Source organism: Megalobrama amblycephala, linkage group LG1, assembly GCF_018812025.1.
Source record: "Megalobrama amblycephala isolate DHTTF-2021 linkage group LG1, ASM1881202v1, whole genome shotgun sequence".
In the NCBI taxonomy this organism is placed as follows: Eukaryota; Metazoa; Chordata; class Actinopteri; order Cypriniformes; family Xenocyprididae; genus Megalobrama; species Megalobrama amblycephala.
In genome coordinates, this window is record NC_063044.1 from 37,624,509 (window position 1) to 37,649,276 (window position 24,768).

General features: G+C 38.9%; 1 protein-coding gene across 2 annotated transcripts; it reads left to right on the top strand.

Moving 5' to 3' along the window:
- Positions 1-335: 335 nt before the first annotated feature.
- Positions 336-24,521, top strand: raver1 (ribonucleoprotein, PTB-binding 1). 2 transcript variants are annotated; one of them, XM_048191332.1, is made up of 15 exons: positions 336-1,470; positions 3,134-3,200; positions 5,351-5,820; positions 14,237-14,428; positions 14,931-15,051; positions 15,155-15,249; positions 15,345-15,416; positions 15,697-15,775; positions 19,819-20,021; positions 20,228-20,312; positions 20,395-20,537; positions 20,634-20,705; positions 20,801-20,923; positions 22,300-22,365; positions 22,501-24,521. In XM_048191332.1, exons 1-15 carry the CDS (start codon positions 1,147-1,149, stop codon positions 22,645-22,647), a joined length of 2,259 nt encoding a protein of 752 aa, XP_048047289.1. In that variant the 5' UTR covers positions 336-1,146; the 3' UTR covers positions 22,648-24,521. The 2 variants fall into 2 exon arrangements, with proteins under 2 accessions (XP_048047289.1, XP_048047299.1); XM_048191342.1 differs by lacking the exon at positions 15,345-15,416 and having other exon boundaries at positions 338-1,470.
- Positions 24,522-24,768: the final 247 nt, after the last annotated feature.

Sequence of the window (24,768 nt, forward strand, 5' to 3'; positions counted from 1 at the left end):
ATGACCAAAGAGTTTCGATATTTTTCCTATTTAAAACTTGACTCTTCTGTAGTGACATCGTGTACTAAGGAAAATGAAAAGTTGCGATTTTCTACCATGGGTGCAGCAGGCACAATGATATTAGCGTCTCTCACAAATGTCTCCATGGTATAGGTAAAATATTGAAACTCTCTGGTCATTTTTGAGCGAGATGCTAACGGTCTAATCAGATTCAATGAACTATGCTAAGCTATGCTAAAAGTGGTACTGCCAGACCCGGAGATTGGCTGAATGGATTCGAAAACGGTAAAACTCAACTGTTTAACTCTAGGGGAGTTGGAAAATGAGCCTATTTTCAAAAAAAGTGGTGTGTTCCTTTAAACTTAGTGCTCACATATAAAAAATCCAGTCAACTACTGCAGCATAAAACCAACTCCCCAACCTTTTTTTTCTTTTCATTTTCAATAATCTGATAAACTCAGATATAGAATAAAAGATCTGTTGCTACTTCCGTTCAGCGTGACTAGGATAACATGCAAATGTAAGACCTTAGGCCAGCTCTTGATACCATGACCAGCTATACAAATCTATAGCACATTTTCACAACAACTCCATTGTGAACCCCTATTGTTAAGACCCATGAGGCCCATTGAGTGCTTTTAGCCTGATCTGGCAACCGATCCCCCTTTTTGTCTTCATCTGCATTGTAAAACCAGAGGGCTGAAAAATAATTACCAATAAACATCAGGGTATTAAGATAAAAACAGTCCAGATTAAGGATGAATGTTATAGATCATCTACTATTTTGTTTGGTTTGAATTGAATTGTATGTTTAGGACAATATGGCTGTACATTTAACCTGGTATCAGGTATTTAAATGTTTTAATGCAAACAGTAAAATAACGAGAAGCAAAAACAGTTACAACGACCATAATAAAAGGTGATTCTTATATGTATACGTTTTAAATAACGATGGTATCTGGCAACCCACCTGCTGTGTGTTCAAATTTGAGACGTGACTCGTTGGCCCCGCCCCTCACGCCGAAAACAAAAACGCATTTCCCCTCGACCAATCAGCAGGCGAGTTCCTCGCATGTGTGTATTGTTTAAACTGGCCAAAGCGAACGAGCAGCGTGAGCGCACACAAACTTCCACACGGACAGAGACATGGCGGCCGCAGTGTCCGTTAGCTCAGCTGCCAGAGACGAGAAATCCTTCACTGGTGCCAGTATTGCTCCGAATCCACTTTATACAAGTTACGACCAAGCAGCCGAACCTGAAAACTGGGGGTTTGAAACGGCAAAACAGTTTGAATCGGACACCGTCGATGAGGGTTCACCGACGGGCAGCGACTGTTCGCGACGGCTCGATGATGAACTGACGGCCCTCAGTCCAGAAGAGATTGCCAGCCGTTTGGAAAGAACGAGAAGAGAGTTTTATAATCGACGAAAAATAATAATAAAGAACCTCCCAGCCGATATCAGCAATCAGGTCTGTACAACAAACAACAGTTTTATGTATCTTGGTGGACTTTTAACTAACTTAGATGGGCATCCCAGCCACCGTTTGAGTTTTCGGTTATCGCTGACTCAGTAGTTAAGTTAATGGACTAGGTTTTTACCGGTTTTGGTATCGGTAACTGATCTTCTGTGTCAATCTGAAGGCACATGATCAGTGGTCAGAGATGCTAGTTTGACCACACCGAGCCTCGTGTCGTCGCAGCCATTAACGAGCCCCGGTAACGGAATAATAAACTCCACTGGGAGTTGTGTAACGCTAGTTGTATTGAAATGTTCATTTGATCAAGGCAAGCTGAATGCCCGGATGCTTATCCTGACAAATGCGCCACAAGCACGTTAAATGTTCAATATTTCTGGCACAACTCTCGAAATCTGACGTTTAAATCTGAAAATGTTGGCCATGAAGTTGCTTGTCACGAATGTTACTTTACAAACTGTCGTTAACCAGAGTTTGGCAGGTCGTTTTGACATTTGAAAGTGATTACTATTACTTTTGTCTTCTTTTTTATTATCATAAGTAGTGCAATCTTGACTAGTAAGTTACCTTTCTTATGTTTACTAGTGCTTATTCATTAGATACAACTACTCCAGGAGTACTAAGTGTTCAGTTAGTATACTGCTATTTATGCCTTTACTATTGAACATTGACTAGTTACTATTTGATTGTTACTTATAACAAGTTGCAAATAAAAATCCACCCATATGTGCACATCATGTTAGAGATCAATATCTGTCAAACATTTTATTGGATTGTAATGCTTCTGCTCCTCTCAACTTTGTTGATGGCCTTAAAAAGGATTTTAATTCTATCTGTCTATACTTAAGAACCATTTTATTAAAATAAAACATTATATATTTATAAAAAGTTTGTGTTTTCAGTTTCTATTTAAATTTTAATAACTTAAGTATCATTTTCACCATGAAAACATGTAATTAGTCAGACCGTGTATGTAAAAAAATATTTGGAGTATATATACGTTATTTCAGTTAGTACTAGAAAAATGGGAAAGGTTAATAGCAACCGAAGTACTACTAAAAAACAATTAAAACTGGAGTTTGTAATGTGACTGTGATATTTTATAACCAAAGTCTAGATGTTACTAGCTGCACCCTTGTAAATCGCATGGTCCGGCCACCCAAATACTTTGGCTGTTTTATTGTGGAAATGAGCAGAGTTCATATAGGTCAGTTGGTTCTTGTTCTTTGTGGATGTGGTTCTCTTAGGAAAATGCTTGATTCATGGGGAAAACAGGTGTGTGTGTGCGGCTCTGGTATTGTTCCAGATCGGAATGGGAGCAGTGAGGACGACAAAGGACAGAAGGCGCTGAAACAAAACGTTTTGCTTTCACTGAAACTAAAAGAAAGTGCTGGTTCATATTATGGTAACATGTAGGAAGCCTGAAAGCAAAAGGGGTTTTTATTTTTGCGTTGTCAAAAGTCATTTCTAAATCTCTCAGTCTGAAAGATTATTTGTGACCCTTCAAATTAAATGAGTTGTGGGAATAGAGAGCCATTCAGTTTGTTCTGAATCTATTGTATGGCTTTTGTTGTTCTTGCAAAATGGAAGATAGTGATTGTTTGATGAATGAAGGTCTAATGTTTTGGTGACTGATTTTTCTGTTGTTTTTCTTTAGGAGGTGCATGAGTTGTTAAGCAACTATGATTTGAAGTACTGCTTTGTGGACAAATACAAAGGGACAGGTGTGTATGACTCATTATATTATCATGTGAATGGATATTTGTTTGTGTGTGTGTTTTTTTGGGGAATGGGGATATTGGCAATGTTTTACATCATCCTGAGCTGATTAAGTCTTAGCATCAGCTGTTCTGGATAATTGCAGAGTTTTAAAGGTAGCACTGTTGTTTCTCAACCTTATTTATTTTTATTCTTTTGTGCGTCCTAAATATTAAACCACTTAACATTCCGTTTGCAGATTGTTTCAGTCTTAGGCATCCTACTTTATTTTTGGGTAACTTTGCTTTTTAAAAATGCAGTGTTTTTTTTTTTTTTTTTTAAAGCAGAACTAAGTAACTTTTTACCTTCATAAATAGTTTTCTAAGTCCTTACGATGGTTAATTGACTTGTAGTGGTGTGTTTGAGGCGAGCACTAACCCCCTCTGGCACATCTACGCCAGAAAACAGCACTTGCAAGTTGAGCTTCGCCGACCCGACACAATCTCGCCTCATGTTCACGTTCACGTGAGAGTGACAAAATGCTGTACGGTAATTCAAAAACAATGTATATATTATGACTTTATAAGACGATTTCGAAAATTACCCACCTCCATCGAGATTTCTTGTACTGTATTTGCAAAACTACTGCGCTGGTGAGCGTTGTAGTCGTTGTAGTCCAGAGCTGTGCTTGGAGTATTTACGACAGTGTGATTCACTGAAGGAACCTGTAGGAAGCTTCGCAAATCTTACTGAGTTCCGCTTTAAACTAATACTTTTTAGCAAGGACGCTTTAAATCGATGATAAATGACAGTAAAGACATCTATAATGTTTAGATTCTATTTCAAATGAATTCTGAAGAATCCTAAAAAGAAAATGTATCGCGGTTTCCACAAAATATGAAGCAGCACAAATGTTTTCAACATTGAAAAGAAATGTTTCTTAAACATCAAATGATCATATTAGAATGATTTCTGAAGCATCATGTGACACTGAAGACTGGAGGAATGATGCTGAAAATTCAGCTTTGCATCACAGGAATATAATATAATATATAACAGGAATAATTATATTAAAGGTGCCCTAGATTCAAAAATTGAATTTACCTTGGCATAGTTGAATAACAAGAGTTCAGTACATGGAAAAGACATACATTGAGTTTCAAACTCCATTGCTTTCTCTTTATGTAAATCTCATTTGTTTAAAAGACTTCCGGAAAACGCGCGGATCTCAACATAACACCGACTGTTACGTAACAGTCGGGATCATTAATATGTATGCCCCCAATATTTGCATATGCCAGCCCATGTTCCCAACATTATGAAAGGCATTAGACAAGGGCAGCCAGTAACGTCTGGATCTGCACAGGTGAATCATCAGACTAGGTAAGCAAGAACAACAGCGAAAATGGCAGATGGAGCAATAATAACTGACATGATCCATGATAGCGTGATATTTAGTGTTTCGTTAGCATGTTGCTAATGTACTGTTAAATGAGGTTAAAGTTACCATCGTTTCTTACTGTATTCACAGAGACAAGACTGTCGTTATTTTCATTTTTAAACACTTGCAGTCTGTATAATTCATAAACACAACTTCATTCTTCATAAATCTCTCCAACAGTGTAACGTTAGCATTAGCCGTTAGACACGGAGTACAGCCTCAAACTCATAGAGAATGAAATATAAACATCAAAATAAATACTTTACTCACATAATTCGAAGCATGCATACAGCATGCATGACGAACATCTTGTAAAGATCCATTTGAGGGTTATATTAGCTGTGTGAACTTTGTAAATGTGCTGTAATATAATCGAGAGCTGGTGTGGCAGGGAGCACGCGAATTAAAGGGGTGGCGCGCTGAAAAAATCAGTGCATAGTTAATGATGCCCCAAAATAGGCAGTTAAAAAAAATAATAAAAAAAAATCTATGGGGTATTTTGAGCTGAAACTTCACAGACACATTCAGGGGACACCTTAGACTTATATTACATCTTGTGAAAAAGCATTCTTGGGCACCTTTAAAAGAAATGTATATATTTTTAATATTTAAGTGTTTTTGATCAAGTAAATTCCTATTTAAAAACTTGTATCTAAAATGTTTAGATATTTTTCCCCACCCCTCCATACATGTGGTTGTTGTTAATCATTCTTTGTTTTTTTTGTCTTATTCAAGCCTTTGTGACGCTACTGAATGGTGAGCAGGCCCAGTTTGCGATAAAGGAATTTCACCAATATGTTCTCCGTGACCGTGAGATCTCTGTGCAGCTGCAGCCGACGGACGCTTTGCTATGCATCGCCAACCTTCCCAGGGCTTTCACCCAGCAACAGTTTGAGGAGCTCGTCCGCCCCTTTGGAAACATTGAGCGCTGCTTCCTGGTGCACAGTGGCGCCACGGGCCACTCGAAGGGCTATGGCTTTGTGGAGTATATGAAGAAGGACTCTGCAGCCAGGGCAAAGTCAGAGCTGCTGGGGAAGCAGCTTGGGTCACGTATGCTGTACGTGCATTGGACAGAGGTTGGATCGCTCACGTATCCCATGCTGCACTCGCGCTGCCTCTGTGTGGACCGACTACCTCAAAACATCCTCACCGCTCAGGATCTCCGCACTGTGTTGACTGACACGCACGCTCCTATATTTTGCCAGGTTGGTACGAGCACTTTGATCCTTACTTCAAGTGTGGAAGCATTTGGAGCACGGGAGCATTTGAAAGCACACGAAAGTGTTTGAATTTGAAAGTGGGAGCGTTTCAAAGCAGGCGTCTATCAGCGGACTGGTTTGCGATAGAGGCCTGCTTTCAAACACTCCCGTGTGTATCTGTGTAATCGCTTGGTGAAGAGCGTCATTGACTATTTGCAATGTTTTTGAAGAGCTGATCATTGTAGCCAATCACAGACACATCTGATGAGCGCGTGAACACAACGGCCAATCAGAGGTGTTTACGAATCCACTCAACAGGGCTCAAAGCGTCATTTTTAAAATTTCTGTACCGAAGTCGGTACTTTTGACAACTCTAGCAAGAAGCTGTTTCAGCTGTTTAAAGGGTTAGTTCACCCAAAAATTAGATTTCTGTCATTAAGTACTCACCATCATGCCGTTCCACACCCGCAACACCTTTGTTCATCTTCGGAACACAAATTAAGATATTTTTGATGAAACCCAAGAGGTTTTTTTTCTTTCTTTTTTTTTTTTAAATGCATTTTCACGTTTACCTTCGACAGCCTTAAATCCAACACAAGTCATTTTCTTCACCCACAGTATGACACAATTTGTCCGCCCCTTTAGATTGACAGGATATTATTGGCCCTGATCATCGGCTGTTTTTAAACAACCAGCTGATGACTGATAGTGAAGATAATTGCTTCTATCAGGTGATACATTGGTGCACCCCTAATTATTAAAGAGAGAATAATGTGCAATGACTTGTGTATAATAAGACTTGATTAATGAGGAAGTAAATGGGGTCAATTTTGTTTGTCAGATATATGTACTCTAAAGCAGCAGATGGCAAGATATTGTAATCAACATGCGATTTAATTATTTCTCCAGTGCCGGAGTTTAATTTGAAGTCATGGTCTTTTCCATATGCTCCGTAGTGGTTATTTACTTAGTTATCTGGAGGAACATTATCTGCCTTCTGCAATATTATGAATCTAGGGTGCTTATGAATATACAGCTAATGAGAAATTGGGAGAAATATTAAGCTTATGTGGCTGATCACGGTAGGATCTGTCTCCAGCCTTTTGTGAACGGAATGGAGCAGAGCACTGTTTATTTAAAAAAAAAAAAAAAAAAACGGTGAGAGGTGCACTGTTATTTTTCTAAATGATCTTATTTTTACATGGCAGATGATAAAACTGGCCAAAATAACAAATTAAGATGTTACAGCAAAACTGCATGATTTTGATTTGCCATCACTTGTTCACAAGCTAGAAATCCCTGGTTTTTGATGTAGCATATTGTTTCCCCCCCCACTTCTCACAGTCAAGCATCTAAATTTCTACTTGTTCTGGTTCTCTTATTGCAAAATGTTGTTTTAAAAGTGGTTTTATTCGAGCTTCTCTACTGACATTTATCCACTGAATGACTGACATTGATCCACTCTAGCTCATGAACATTGTAATAAGTCTTAAAGTCGTTTTCAGTTGGAAATCATAATGTTAATATCCTAATCTTTTTGTTATTTGGTGTTAAAAATCCCTTAATGGAGTAATTTTTCCAAAATGGAAATTGTCACTTACACACTCATGTCTTTCCAAAACCATATGACTTTTTGGTCCATTCCTTACACAAAGCTGTCATAACTTCAAAAGGCCATCAGTGGGGGTCAATATACAAGTAGACAATTAACCAGTAGAAATGACAACTTGTGCTTGAATGTTAAATACACGTACTTGTGTGTCAGAATAACTGTCTTATGACGGTCATTCTGACAGACTGATTTAATTCTTTTACTTGCATTAGCCCTATTCGGATGGGACTAGTTTTCCAAACGACGTTTGAGTAACAATTCTTATCAACCTACGTCTGTGATTTTATGTACGGATTCGGACGGGACTAACATCTCCATGTTTATTACCGAGGTAGGAGTGTCTGTGTTTTACATGTGGGCATTTCAGAAGATCACGTGTTCAGAATGCACTTTGAAATATAAAGTAAAACGTCCTAACACATTTAGTGTTTTGTAAACATTTTATAAAAATTGTAGTGTGAAAAAACTAAACATACATTTATCATCATGATTTAATAGAACTGGGTTCTTATAATAAACCCACTGGAATAAAAAGTTTTAACTTATATAATTTACACGTTATGTAATTAAGTGCAGAAATGAAAGTAATCTTACCTGAAACTGATATTACAGTAGCCAGTCTTAACAGTTTACGTGATTTGGCTGCTCTTGTTGATTTAATTTTTTTTTTATTTCTTTGCAGTGTACCAAACACTTCTACATTATCGGTGCGCAAAAAGCAGAAACTTGAATACCGGCGCGATAGCGAGAGATTGTACGGTAGTTCACGTTGACCAAAACACACAAGAAAAAGCGTTTTGGAAAAAACATTTTCGGAAATCACAGACATTCGCATTCGGATGGGATTAGATTTCTCTGAGGACCGCCGAGTTTGACGAAAAACAGTAGGTAATTTGCTCTGGAATTTTTACAGAGGTCGTGTGAGAAAAAGACAGACATGGCAGATTCGGACGGGATTAAAATCTCAAAGTACGTCCGTGAAACAGAAATTTCTCTAACGTCCCCCTGTGAAACTAGTCCCGTCCGAATAGGGCTATTGATCAGTGAACAAGCAAAAGCTCAACCTCTTCCGCAAGCTTAAACACCAATGAGATTCATTCTCGTGTGTTACGCAGCACGTTTGAGCTTCCGGAAGAAGTTTGTTCTTGTGGGTCATCCAGGTTAGGTTGAGCTTATTTCAGCTGATCAATGTTTACATGTAAATAAAATTAAATTCAATCTGTTCATCATATAATGCAATCAAGTCTCTTCAGAAAATTTGGACTAAACCGCCCGATTCATATTCCAATTTCTTTGAGCTTTTTGAAGCTTTAAAGTGGTAGTTGCGTAGGCTGTCAGTGGAGGGACAGAAATCTGATTTCAGCAAATAGATCTTCATTTGTGTTCCAAAGATGAACAAAAGTCAACCTCATGTCAGTACCGACTACGGGATTTTTGGTATCATGACATCCCTAGCCACGATAGTGGCAAAAAAAAAATTCTCTCTGTGAGGGCAGATAGCAGACACATTTTAATTAGGGCTGGGAGTCTCTAGTCACCTCACGATCCGATTCCAATTCTGGAAGTCACAATCCGATTCCAAAATGATTCTTGATCTGTTTTTATCTTTTTTTTCCCCCCCTATTTAATTTAGTTTACTGACTTGAAAATCTTAATCCTTACATTAGTAATACGTACTTTTTAAAATAATTACAAATTGAGAATTTAATTCAAACAATTGTATAAGAATTTTAAACTTATAACTTAAAAACATACAAGCAAGTAGCAACTAATAAAGAGCAAAGAAACATATTACAAGCTATAAACAAAGAATGTTTCCCAGTCAAGAACTGCGAGTGATTTTTCTTATCTTTACCGTTTGACGCAAGTACATAAAACCACTTACACGGAGTCACGCACAGCGACATGCGCAAGCACTCTTCACAAAGAGCGCGTCAGCATTTGAAATTGAAAGCAGCCTTCTGTTAGTGAGTTTCATATTTTTAAATATAAAATATTAAAATATAAAATTCAATGCATTCCAAACGATGCCTTCATAGAGCATTTATAAGGAAAATACCGGCGGGCGAGACCGTGTAACATCAAACAAAGCACGTGTCTCTCGCAGCACATCCTGTGCAATGAAGCCCACAAATGTCCTTGTAATTTCTCTTCAACTTTTCCAAACTTTATGAAAGATTATTTTACGGCAGGTTTGAGTAGTGTATGTGTGTGAGGAATTGGAAGCAAGCAGAATACGGGTGTTTCTAAAGCACACTCGGCGTCATCGCGCATCTGATTAAAAACTACGTTTAGAATCGATTCCGAATTCTCAGAAAGAGAGAATTGCGATGCATCGATTGGATTTTTTTTTTTTTTTTTTCTCCCACCCCTACAGCACGTGCTAGTCGATGTGGAATTTATTCAACTCAGCAACTATATAAATTTATCCACTAACGGTTCAGAAATGTCCAGTTGCAGTCTAAAAGTTGTAACTTCTTCCTGAGTCTCTCCATCAGTGTCCGACTCCGGTTTGAACAATGTAAGGCTGAACACTGTTACTGATAATTGTAATTTTAGCTGCGTGAGATTCTCCTGCTTTGTTGTTGAGCAACTGAAGCACAAGCTGTTAAACAGGGTTCCTACGCAGTTTGGAAAAGTATGGAATTTGATTTGAGTAATTTCCAGGTCTGGAAAAGTATGGAAAAAAATAAATCAGAGTATGGAAAAATGTGTTTCCAGACTACTGGCTCTATTCAGTTTTCTAATTTATCATACCTGCAAACTAGTGACTTTTTGGTGAAATTAGCCATTTTGAATCAAAATACGTCATCTATGTAAATCATTTAGATCCGAAGAGGTTTTGTTTTTTGTTTTTTTTTCGGGGTGTGTGTATCACAAGATTTTCATAAGAATCGAAAATGGGCTACTTTCCCGTAGACTGGAGTGAGTTGCGATCGATATTGGCGCTCTGTGGCGTGACAGATCACTGTAGCGCTCATGAACCAACCATCTCTTCCGCTTTACTCGTTAAAACACAAAATAATCATGATTTAACATCCGAAGGTGTTGAAAGATATAGTACAACTTACCGAAATCTGTATCATGTCACATGCAATCGATCAATCAGTGTTTCAACCGCAGAAAGGCGTCAATAAAGCGGCATGTAAAAATGTCACATTTAGCCTACCTCAGAAAAGCTGTTCAATGTCCAAAAACTCATTATTCAGCTACAAAAATGAAATTTGAGAGGACCATTTTGCTAAGTATATGCACTATAGTCTATTGCATATTCTTTGTATTTGTACTTAAAATGTGCTTCGATATTGAATGTATAAATCATTTAAATGTTTAGGCCTACATAAAAAAAAAAAAAGAGTAGAAAATAATTGTCATTTAAAATGTATCATAAACTTATGTGTAATTTAGCCTATATGTAAGTAGCTTACAAATCAATTTTAACCTAATATTATAAAGATGTAACAGCTGTGGTTCCCTGTATAGTTTACAGTATTAAGCCGCGGTCACACTTGACTTTGAACGTGCAAAATTTTTTCGGATGCTGTAACGGTCGTGATATGACGTCACGGTCTACAGCGTCTTTTTTTATAAACATGAATTCAACACATAACTTAAAGAAAAATATAGAACCTACTCGACTTTACTGCAAAAAACTTAATTCTTTTAATTCAGCCAAGAGGTCATGTCGTGACGAATCGATCTTCTACTGGTCGCACGTCTTTACGTGATGCGAATTCGCAGGTCAGAGTTCACCAAACTTGAACTTTGGAACGCAGTGAAATGCGAAATTTTTCACATGAGCTTGTGTTTCCGGTCTGACGCATTCGCATGCATTTGAATGGAAGTCAATGGAATGAAAAGTGCAGTGTGACCGCACCTTTAGTTGAGAGAGAATTTTTTTCTTTGAGGAAATTTGCCATGTACTGTACCTGATCGGCCCCAAATGAATCGATACTGAATCAAAGGTAATCAAACCAAAATTAAGTCACAAACTTCTGAATCAAAATCGCTTTCAGTTGTGAAATTTGTCAATGCTCAGCCCTAGTGCCAATATTTTTTTTTTTTTTATTTTTTTTTTTACTTGAAGCAAATGTTTTTTTTTTTTTCTCATTTATTTTCTTGTCAGAGTGCACCAGAATGCTTCATTTACATGTTAAAATTACAAAAATCATCTCCTGGAGGAGGATGCCCCTAGACCCCTCTACAAACATTTAGTTCTTACATGTCATCTTTTTCACCTCTCTTGGCTTTGTAGATATGTTTATAAAGTTATGAATTTCTAAAATATTAGGGAAACTGTCATACTGCGCATGTGTAGGCTACTCGTACTCATAGGTCATAGAAATGCTTCGATAACAACAACCAATACTGACAACAGAGCAAACACTGTATGTATGAATGTAGGACCCGGACTACAAACATAAAGCAGAGAAAACAGAATAGGAGACCAAGGCTTATCAATGGCAGAAATCGTTTGGAAGGAGGTCTGGAAATTTGAGTATGGAATTTTGAAATGGAAAATGTGTAGGAAGCCTGTGTTAAAGTTCCGCCCTCTTTTGAAAAGAGCCGGGAGCATCAGCTCATTTGCATTTAAAGGGACACACACAAAAATGGCATGTTTTTGCTCACACCCAAATAGGGGCAAATTTGATAAGCTATAATAAATGATTTGTGGGGTATTTTGAGCTGAAACTTCAGACACATTCTGGCGACACCAGAGACTTGTATTACATCTTGTGAAAAAGGGCATAATAGGTCCCCTTTAAAGTCAGGTGGATTCTGATTGGCTGTCAATGGTTTTATCGTTCGTCGGTGGGGAAAAATTGTTCTATAAGTGATTCCAATGATATTGTTTCTGTGTGTCACTATCATTATAGATGTGGTGTGGACTCTATTCTCATAGAATTACAATGATTATTAAAACATCTTGTCAAATGAGCTGACTTTGATGCTTAAATTGAGTTTTTGTCCTTTATGGTTCTTGACCCTTGTTCACTTTTATTTTATGGAAAGGAACTGCCTGAACTCTCTGTTAAACCTTTGCATTTTACAATTTTACTGTTTTTTTTTTTTGTTTTGTTTTTTTGTTTTTGTTTTTCTCTCCATGTATAACCCATTGTCAGATTTACTGAATTATAAAGCTAAATTTCCTGTTTATTCTTCCATTTTATGTTCAGCCTTTGACCTTTTTATTTTTTATTTTTTAAATGAGGCCATGCTGAGTGCTCCATGGCAGAGTGCATTAGTTTCTATGGTGATTTGTCACCTGACCTAGCCCAGGTGCTGTCAGTCAGCAGGTCATTCTGGAACGAGAGCGAGCTGCTGCCTGTTTCATATGTTAAATGTGGACCACGTACACCGCAGGATGCAAGGCATTGTTGGGAATGGCACTTTTTTTCATGTCCCCCATTGCTTTAGCATTAGCAGAGGCTTTTGGAAGTTAATTCTCATTAAATCAGATGTGTTCCCAGTTCAATTTCCCAGGTTTTAGGCAAGTATTGGATTGGCCTCCTTCATGTGGATGAGGCTTCACTCATGTATAAAATGGTCAAATAAGGTTTAATGAATTTTTCCAGTAATATATAATCAAGGCCTTAGCGTCTCATTGTAGCTGCTTGTTGAACGCCGTTCCAATCAGAACAGAGAGACGTGGGAGCTGCAATAATCTTAATGGCTCTGTCAGGAATGGTTGCCTTCTAAGTGTGCATTAGAGCCGCACAATTCTGGATAAAATGACAATCAGTTTTTAGTAGATATCACGATCTTGTCCCACGATTCTGAATATAAAACGAAAAATAACATGTGATATACTAGAGGTTCTGACAATTTTAATTGCTGGACTCTATTTGCTGGAGGGGAAAGTTTATTTAATTTGAATGAATTCAGTGACTCCAATACTTGTTTCATTAATGATAGGGGTGTGACGAAACGGGTAGCTCACGACAACGAGACGAGATTTTTACACAGTATTTTTAAGAATTCCTTGATGAAATGCATGACTAAAAAAATAGTCTGCAGGTGCATTTGAAATGTTTTAGCTAATCATCTTGTAATGAATGTCATTTCAGTTCTACTTTCTGAGTATGAATTATCATATGCTGTAAAAGACAAACTCAAGCAGTGTAAAAGGTTTTGAGACAAACTCAACTGACTGAATCTCTTCTGGCCTTTATTGTACATTATTTATGAGCTTCTACAACCTTTGACCTCGTAACTGAACTCCTTTCCACAAATTGATCATAGAAATAGAGAATAAAAAATGGTAATGCATTACAATAAGTTTCATTTGTTAACATTAATGTATTAACTTACATGAACTAACAATGAGCAATACATTGCTACATTATTAATCTTTGTTAATGTTAGTTAATAAAAATAGTCATATATTGTTAGTTCATTATGGTTCAATGCATTAACTAATGTTAACACATACAACTTTTGCATTTAACATTAAGATTAATAAATGCTGTAGAAGTATTGTTCTTTCTTAGTTTATAACTAATGTTAAAGTTAACCTTAAAGTGTTACCATAAAAATGAATTTGTTTTTTAATGAATTTTTTAAAGGGATAGTTCACCTAAAATTGAAAAGTGTTTACTCTTTACCCTTATGTCGCAACAAACCTTTATGACTTTCTTCTGCAGAACACAGAGATATTTTGAAGAATGTTGGTAACCATTAACAAATGGATGACAAAAAAATTTCTCTAAATATTTTTAGCATTCCACAGAAGAAAGTCAGTCATACAGGTGCCTTATTGGTTTAGTATATCTCAGAAAAAATCAAATTTATTTCTTTCTGCCTCCATAGCTTGCTCAGGGTCAGGATTGTAGTTTTCGACGGTTTGCTGTGATGGAGTTCTCCACACCTGAGATGGCTGAGGATGTTCAGCGGCTGACTGATGGAAGATCTCTGGGTGGGACTCGCATACGTGTCTCCTTCTGCGCCCCAGGACCACCAGGAAGGAGCATGTTAGCTGCCCTCATCGCCGCCCAAACCATGGTAGATCCTCACCCTACACTTCTTGAGCAAAAATAATAATTCACAAATGAAACCATTCTGCATGCATGACACGCAAACAAATAATCGCTTCACTTTACTGTTTTGTTAAAAGCAAACGCAGTGCATGATTTGTATTGTAAATGTGAAAGGCTAATTCCCTGCCAATATTTATCTGTTGACAGTTATGGCTGTAACCCGTTAATGTATGAATTATACTTTCTTTGGTTAATCTTATATTATAAATATGCAAATTGAGGTCTATATAAGGTCACTCTTTGAAAGGGTTTTAAAGTTACCAAAGCACAAACTGTTAATTTACTGAAAGGTGGAATGTTTTGCGTTCAGTTCTGAATTTCCCCTCTTTTTAATACAATTTAATTCCAAGTTACAGTTCATATAAAACCTTTCATTGTGAATCCTTGAATCAGAATGGATTAAATGTTGATTAAAAAGTGATTGTGGTTTTACATGCTCATGTAAATGTCGTCCTGTACCTCTGCAGGCTTTGAACCGAGGTAAAGGTCTCCTTCCTGAACCTAATGCCATGCAGATCCTTACTGGCCTCAATAACCCTGCCACTCTAAAGATGATGTTGGCATCTCTCAACCCGGGACATAAGCAAGGTGCTTATTCTTACTGTTTTTCTTGTGTAAGCTCGTTTCTTGAGTGGGTTTGTATTCTCATCCAGACAATGGATTTGATCATCACTCTTCTCTCAATATGTAGGCCTGCTGGGAGCTGCACCTGCTGTACCTCTGCTGGCCAACCCTGCCCTCTCTGCTGCTCTTATGCAGCTGATGCTCCAGAACCAAGTCCAACAGGTACAGTCCATCCTTCCCTCCCTCGATCCCTCATCACCTGACACTGTCCCAGCTGCATGTGTTATAGCCCTCACTCTCTTCTTCTCCCCTCTCAGCAAGCTCTTTTAGGGAATCCTCTTCTTTGGGCACATATTCTGCACAATAAAGAGTACAGTCTCCTTCCTTGTGTGAGTGGTTCCTCTGTGTGGGTGTGAGGTGGTTGTGTGCTTTTTAAAAGTCAAACTGTTCTTCTATTGCAGATCAATGCTTTGAACCCAAGTGATTAGTTGGGAAAACACCATTAGCTACATCCGTTAAAGTATCAGCCAGAATGTATCAAACATTTTTGCCTTTGGTGTGCTGTTTACATCCCTCTCTAATTTTGTTGTAACTTGACAAAAATATCTATTTCTGAAGGGTTTTACTAATATAAAAATGTCAAACTAATACAGTTTTGTCTCTCCACAGGCTGGTTTGCTAAGTGAAAATCCTCTGGCTGCTCTTCCTCTCCAACAAAGCATTAACATGCTGGGAGAGATGCCTCAAGGTATTACACTTTTGCAATGTTCTATTTGTGCAGTTGTCCAAGTTTGTCTACCCTGTTTTGCTTCTTTTTTTTTTTTTTTTCCCTTCCCATCTCAGTATTTTTTTTTTTTTTGCCCAGTTCCTAAAGTAAAAAAAAAAAAAAAAATGTGCATAATATTTGCAACTGACCCAGTTTTGACATCATAAAGATGTGTTTTTTGTGATTGGATCACAAGGTCATTAAATACTTGTGTAAACGGGGTCTAAATTGTTTTGTGATTGGATCACTGAAACCACATATGGAGTTATTCAGGAGCTCATTTGTAGTGGAAATGCTCATCTGTCCTGATGCATTCTGGACTGCAGTGAAGTGCCGCCCGCTCACCTGATCATTCTCGTTTAAAATCCGAACAAGTGTTCACAGAAGACTCATTGGAAACGCATGGCAATACCAGGTGGAAATGGTAAAGTGTCTTGGCTGGCCACTAGTGATGGATCACAGAAAGCGCGTAATGGGTTGAAACGGTTGATTTGTTTAGATGATACATTTTATATTGCTCTTTGGGAGTGCTTGTGTAAGAGTGCTCCAGATGTTTTGTTTTATTGTAGACATTTGAATTTCAATTAAAATTGTCTCTTAATTCTAGGGCTGCTGACTAAAGATTTTTCTAGTTGACTAATAGTTTTTCAAGCTATTAGTCAACTAGTTGCACATTTTATATTAATTTAATCACTTAAATATATACTGAGGAGAATACTTAACCATAATGAGCTGTTAATATAGGCGTAATATAGCCTATTCCGCGCTTGGGCGCACACATGAAGCTTGCTGCAAAGCATCAGCAAAAGTAATTATGAATGTTGGGAAAAATGGCAAGGAGACATTTTAATTAATGATCTTGTTTTTTCTGGGTGTCGACCTAATAGATGAAGTTGATGATGCGGACTCGCCATCTCCACAGTAGTAGATGCGCCTTTAGAGAGAAATGCACCTTTCATATGGATTACATAATCAGATTTGAATTGATTTGTTTAAATAAAAGTAGGCATTTCAAGCTTTCTATAGATTTTTCATGTCTGTGAGGCAAGTAGCCTATACACTGTTACAGTACTTTTTTTTTCTTTTTTTTTTCTTTTTTTTGACACGCTCCAGTTCACAGCAACTAAGGCAGCTGAGCGCACATCCTGTTTCGGATGATGCATTACTCTTATCTGTATGACCAAAAAAGACAAAGGGCCCTATAATACACCCGACGCAAGGCGCAGCGCAAGTGTTTGCTCGCGTTTTCCCGTTCAGCGCCACGTCCTTAAATTAGTAAATGCATTTGCGCCAGTTAGTGCGCCCATGGGTGTGCTGGTCTAAAAGAAGAGGTGTGTTCAGGCGCATTGCCGGCGCATTGCTATTTTAAAGAGCTGAAAATAGACTGCGCTATAGACCAACTCAAACCTAGTCTAAAGTCAATGGCGCAATATTTTTTTGTTAGAGCGCGTTGGTAGAAACTGCGCCTCTGGGTGCGTCCACAGTGCGCGTTGACTTTGCTTATTACTAGGGCTGTAACGATATGCGATATGAAACCGAAATCGCGATACGCAGGTCCACGAACCTGTATCGCGAAGTGAGAAGGCAGAATCGCAACACACCCCTTCCAACTCCCAGAGTTAACGTTACCCTTCCTGTCCAGATCCAATGCTACCACATTTTTAAATTACTATAAGTATTAGGGGTGTAACAATTTATCGTAGATGGTGTGTCTCAATCAGCTCTCTAGTTCAGTAAGTGTTTCGGGCACACATTGAATCTTGCAAGCAGGTTTAAACGTTTCTCATGTCAGCCTCTTGCATGGTCGCGTGAGAAAAGTCGTGGCTTTCTTTCACCGCAGTGCACAGCAACAGCTGTACTCACAGAAAAGCAAAAGACGCTTGCGATGCTTTGCTTTAAGTTAGGGGCCGTTCACATATTGCGTCTTTTCCGCGTGCAAGTCAGTTATTATTTTCAAATGTAGCCGCGCGGCAGGCGCGCTCATAATGGGATCAACGCGGTCGCGACGCGCATGCAATTCTCAACTTCTCAGAATGCCGCAAGCGCACCGCAGGTCGTGTGACAAGAATCAACCGATCAGCTATGGCCTTTCCGTAACAAAACATCAAAAGCTCAGCCGAACAGCTGATCATAGCTGTTCATGGTGGTTTTTATATCTTATCTCCATCAATATATCTCGTAGTAAAACTAATGCAAGGGCTAGAAATCATTTATCCTTTGCAGAAACATCCTGATCCTCTTGGAGAGCTCAGTTCATGGTTGCATAGCAACGACCGACGCCACGGGAGCGCAAGCGCTTTGGAAAGAAGGAGAAGCGGTGCGGCCGCGCCTTCCACGCGTTTTTAGATGGGATATGTGAACGGCCCCTATTCATAATTCTAAGTTCATGTTAAATTTAACATTTTTTTTCAGTGACAGACAGCCCTATTCAACTGTTAATTTGAATACAGAAGGTTTTTATTAAAATTTTATATTTATTTATTTAATTGAAATGTGATCTTGTATGTACAACAAGGAAAATTATTGAAATTTGTTCATGTTTTTTTAATAAATCTTGTTTGAATTTCAGTTTCATTTTTTCAAAATATCGTGATACGTATCGTATCGTGAACTCTGTATCGAGATACGTACCGTATCGTGACCTGAGCGTATCGTTACACCCCTACTTATTACACACAGGGATGCGCATCACACAAACATGCCAAATATTAAAAACAAAAGGATTACAGTGTAAAAGAATATTATTGTGTAGGCTACATAAATATAAAAATGTAATGATGAATAGTCATTGCGTGTATTAGAATTAGGCTACCTATTTTCAATTCAGCCTATTACTACTTATAATGATGAACGAAATTGGCTAATTAATTGAACAATCGTGCCAATACACACACACATATATTAACTGCTTCATCGTGCCGAGCTATTTGAAAGCCTGCATCCAACGCAGACGACTGAAAGATTGACTGGCCACTTAACAGGTAATTTCAGCAAAACATCTGATGCCAGAAGACGAGGACACAATCACTGCTAATTCATCCCACGCCGCCTTCACCTCGGGAAGCTTTGGTGGATTCCTGCTTGTCCCGTAGATGATCTGCTCGCGCGCTTTAACTTCGCGCACGAGCAGATCGGTTTCTTCGCTTGAAAAGCGTTCAGCTTTTCCGCCAACAAATTCTGCCATGTAAATAGCAATCCGCCATGGTGCGAGCACATCTCGCTCTTAAAGGGAATGAGAGATGACACTCTGATTGGTTTATTGAACGTTACGCCCATTACTCTTTAAGAGAATAGGGACAACCCTTTTCAAAAATGCGCCCCGGCGCACGGACCGTTTTTCCGTCGTTAAAATAGCAAAAGTGGATTTGGACACGCCCTGAGTGCACCTGCGCCATGCGCTTTACACTTTGCGTTTAGATCGTTAAAATAGGGCCCAAAGTTTTGTAAGTTGTTTCCGCTGTTATCAGGAGTAAATGCAAGTGATTGCGCCAGCGCCTCCATGTCATGCAGTAAGCATGCTATACTTCAGCTTCCACACTCTGCGCAAACGTTTTGATATGCGACTAATAGCCCACATTTATTTAGGTTGACAGAGTGAGTGGCCATGTAAAATGGCTACTATTTGAATGTTTAAAAGATGTGCCATATTTGAGGTTGATGGATGATAGGCGAATGTTTGGATTTCCTGCTCGACATACTGTAATTACAAGGACCCGCCGTTAACAATCTGTCCCTCACAGACTGCATGACTTCGCCACTTCCTGTGGAGTTTTTTTTTTTTTTTTTTCCCTTTTTCTGCGACCTAATCAACTAATAAAAACGGCTAGACCTCTTCTCGTCATCAACTGGGGGCTACCCTAATTAATTCTAAAACCTGGTATTGGTATTTGATCTACCACAGCAGTCTGATTTTTCAAATTCATCATCCAATAGTCCTAATCAACTGGTAAAATGAATGGAAATTCATTGAAAGTCTGGATACCGTGAAGGGTTTAATGTGCTGCTTTAAACTTATGTTCATTCAGGTGCTATTGCTCCAACCCTGGGCTTGCAGAATGAGCCTCTTGGTCCCATCAAACAACCATCCCTGAGTCGACCTCTTGGGAGGGAGACCGAGACCCCAGCCACCCCAATTGGCTTTCCCCCAGCAGCCTCTCCGGCACTTCAGGGAATGAGCTTGCCCCTCCTGACTGGGATGTTAGGAGCAGATGGGCCGACTCTACCAGGGGTGAGATGGGTTACTAATGGCTTCTCCTATTTGTGCACATTTATTTTGTCATGTAGCCTACACTTACTGCCATGATCTGAGAGCTTCGAAATTGCTTCAATTTGCTTTTGGTTCAGCATGAGCTGTTCAGTCCTGTTAGTATTCAATATGATGCTAAAGAGCATCTACAGCAGGTTTGTATATTCGGATCTCTTCTTTTCCTGAAGGTGTCTATATTGGGTGAGCCTCCCAAAGAAGTTGGTGTATCCCAGAATCCCTTTCTCAGTGCTCCTAGCATATTCCCATCTTCAGGTAAGTCTGCCTGTGGTGTTTTGTGCACCTTTACTTTTCCCCCCTCTTATCTTGCATTTCTTGAAGCATTACGTTTGTTTAGGTGCCAGCACCAGAGCTCACCCCTACAGGAAGAAAACTGCGATTGGAAGCATGTCTAACCAACGCACAAACCACAACATCCACTCAAACTATAGCCTGCGCTTCCAAGAGTCTTGCACACCAGAGTTTCCACCTCTGCACCAGGTTGGCTTATGTGTTAAGAGTAACTTCAGTGAATGTGTGATTGCCTCACTATCCCTTTCTTATTGGATGTTGTCGCTGTTTGTACCCCATCCATAGGACCCCTTGTCTCACTTGTATGAACAGCAGGAGGTTCTGGAAAATGCAGCAATTCCTGGCTATGGTTTGCAGGTATAGTCCCTCCTCCCTCCATTGACACTAACAGAAGGATTCTATTCCAAGATTGGACGAAATGTGTGAAATCGCAATTGTCTGTCTCTCTCAAGCTCTCCAGGCATACAGGCTTTGGTGATGCAGGCTCTCCTTTCAGCTATCCACCCAGCCCCCCTCAGTCTTCTTATTTCAGCTTTGGTGCCCATACTAGCATCCCCTCCACCCAGCTCAATAAGGTACTCAAAACAGACCACTTTGTTAAACCTTGATATTGTTAAACCAACAAACAAGGCACTTCATGGAACTTCTGGATTTTATATATATATGAAGAGTTCAGATGCAAAAACCACTAAAAGTCTGTCTGACATGTTTTCTTTTAAATTATTATTATTTTTTTTATTTTTTTATTTTTATGTTTAGGTTCACCCAAAAATGAAAATTCTGTCATTTATTATTCACCCTAGTGTCATTCCACATCTTTAAGACTTTCATTCATCTTTGGAAAACAAATGAAGATCTTTTTGATGAAGTCTGAGAGGTTTCTGTCCCTCCATAGAGATCCAATGTAACTACTACTCCAAGGTCCAGAAAGATAGGGAAAAAACATACTTCATGTGACTCCAGTGGCTTAACCTCATGGCGCTTTTTACTTTCAATATTATATTATGTTACAGCACATTACAATCATTATATGGTTTGAGTTAAGATGGCCTATTCCCTAGATTGAAAGTGTGAATGGTCTCTCTCAGCTCTCTGATTGTGAAACCTATGCATGCAGGGGAGGGGTGCAATTTTTGAATAATTCCCAGTGATCATCGGATATTATTTTTGCTTGAAATGCCCATCCCTAGTGTTTACTCATGAAATCCTGTCATTGCCACTGTAACGATGGACTAAACATGAGGATAACTTGCAGCTCACCAATTGAAAGCCAGCTCATACACACAACGTCATTCATCTTGAAATCAAATGATTCGATTTACGTCTTCCAGTTGGTTCTTCTGTGGACTTGGAGGCTTTTGCTAACAAAGCGATGTGGCGAACACGTATTTCTGAATGGGCTGATGATGAGATTTAGCAGATTTGAAGCAAAAATATTTGAGCTATGTGTGGAGAGAATTCGCTCCATCTCATTTTTGATTGAGGTGGCGTTTAGTGGCTTTTGCATCTGAACTCTTCATATATGGGGATACCAATTAATTATACTAAAACTAACAAGTATTTAAAATGGTGAATTGTTTTCTAAAAAGTGTCTGTGCTATTGTGATCTGACATCGTAAAAATCTCAAGTTATTTAAATGCATTGCAAAATTCATTCCAATCAAATCAGCCATGATGTAATATTAAAAATTCCTTTCATTCAGTTGGACAGGCAAATTTTAAAGCCATGCAGCTCAACAAAAAGTGTGACACTTGTTTGATCAGAGTTGGCCGCAAGCCCAAGAATCACTTATCTGGATCCATTATCAAAAGCTCTTAAATCCATTTTCAGAACTACTTCTCATCACATAATTACATAATATCCGTCTTTATTACAGTTTTTATTTGCATAGATGACCGGAACATATGTAAGCCGGCCCCGAAAGTTGAATAAGTGCTTTTGTTTCTTCAGGCTGTTGGAATGCCTCCAGTGACTCATTCCAGCCTATATCCTGCTGCACCTGGAGCTGGTATGAAGGTAGGCCATCTTCAGCCCTGATGTCTAGCATCTATATTTGCTGTTCCTCAATTATCACATAAGTTTGCCAGGAACCTTTCAATGGTTATTCTTAGTGCGTCTCATCGATTCATTTTGATTTCTTTCCGTGTTTAGACTCCCATCGGCGGGCAGAAGCGTTTGTTCTCCCGTCTCATCCCGTCTCCAGAGCCCAGTCCGGAGGGTGGATATGTAGGTCAGCACTCTCAGGGTCTTGGGGGGCACTATGCTGACTCCTACCTGAAACGCAAACGCATCTTTTGACCAGCACTTGACGGCTTCCTCTGAACCACCAGCTTTTAAAGGGATTGCTACTGTAATACCACATTTAAGTGTGTTTTTGTGTGTGAGCGAGAGTGTGAAAGAGCAGTGAACCGTCATTGAGTTCACTTGGGAAAGAAACAAACAGGAACCAGTGGATGACCCTGCAGCTCAGATGATCGGTCACATGGATGATTGCTGAATTTTGTGTGTATATAATTTCAATGTGTATGTAAATAGTTTTTTTTTTTTAAATTTGCTTTTTTAATTTTGTTTTAATTTTATTTTTGTAAACCCAAAGATGCAACAAACACCACAACGAAAGGAAAAGGGATCCTGTCTTGTTCATCTGATTAGTCCTATTTTGTAGGCTACTTTTTTTTTTCTTCATTATTTTAATTTGATTTATTTTGAATAATTTAAGCAGGATGATAGCCTTTTCTGCTACGCCTCTTGTTAGTTGTGTGTGTATATAGTTGTTCAGTTGTCTAAAAATGCTTCTCCACTACAATCACTTCTTCTCACATACAAGTGCCAAGCCTTACATGCTTTGAATATCATGTATCTGTGCAACGGATATGGTAGCTGTCTGTTCTCTTCAGTGAGTCACCTGTTTGTGTCTTTATGGGGAGCTCTGGGTTAGTTAGTCTCAAAATAGTTTTTTCCCCACCACGCACTGTATTTGTGTTGCACTACTTTCCATCCTTGCATCCCATTTTACAGAGTCAAGGTTTTCAGAGCTGATTGTTCAGCGTTGCACTTGGAGGATATGGATCATGTATATTCATCCTCCAGAATCTGTCCTTTCCTCACCCGTAATGCTCGTTCACGCTCATTCTTGTTTTCTGCCTGCTTTCACACCTCTATTTGACCTCGTTCAACCTGCACAGTTTTGCTGTTGCAAAGTGTTAGCGTCTCGGCCGTCACGTCATGAAGCCCCAGCTGGTTGGAGATGGAATATGGGCTGCCGTTCTCCCCTCACCAGGCTCAGAGTACTGCTGAAAGCACAGTATGCCTGCTGTTGCTTCTGTATTTCCACTCACACACACACACACACACACACTCTTTGCGTCCTCCGTTAGGTGCCTCTCCTCTGCAGACCAGCAGAGGGAGCCAGTTAGCTTTTCAGTTGGCACTGCTCCATATTTTTTTTTTTTTTTTTTTTTTTTCCCTTTTTTTTCTTTTTCTCCTTTCTTTTAAAATGAGAGCCAACAAACTGAAGCAGGCCGGACCTGTGCCCCTAGCGTGACATTTACTTTTACCGTTGTAACTGTGACTACCTTTTCCCCTCTGTGGTTTTAACTGCTGTGCCCCAGAGGGGAAAAAGAAGCTTGTGCAGACTGGAATGTGATTGACGTATGATTGAGTACTTGGTCTGTGTGTGACTTATTAATCTGGTTGACATTTTGATTTGTGATAACGCATTACCTCTGACTTGTACTGCGGCTTACGATGGAACACGGAGTTACTTGTGTGCCTAAAAACGGCAGTGTTTACTGTAATCTCTCCAAACTGTGAGCCTCAACTATATTTAAGTTTGTTCATTTGCAGTGTACATGCTTGAGTTTGATTTACATTTCTTCTCTGGAGTCTTGAACTCGTGTTCTTACATTTCTTCTAGACTGTAATTGTATCAATTGCTGCTCCGTATTGTATCCATCTGAGTGAAATTGCACAGTGCAGTATCTTGTAAATGATGATTTTTTTTTTTTTTTTTTTTTTTTTGTGCGATATGTGGCAAGAGCTGCTGCTGCTGTGAAATGAACTAAAACTTTCAGATGTTTAAATGACCTTCATCACCAATTACTCTTTCCTTTTGTACAGCTCTTCTGCTCTGTTTTTGTGGCATTTGAACAAGTAAATGTTATTTAAGTTCATTCTTATGAAGTCTGTGTGGTCAATCAATTATGCATATCAACTACACTAAACTGACTACATCAGGGGTGTCCAAACTTGGCTCTGGAGGGCATTGCCCTGTTTTTTTTGTCAATTGCTTTCAGCTGAAAGTAGCTAAAACTGGTCGCTAAATGTTGCTAGATGACGTCATGCTGGCAAGTTCACTGATCTATATAAATATAGATAGTGGGCGAGTCATGGAATCTAAATGAGGTTTATCCAAGAAGT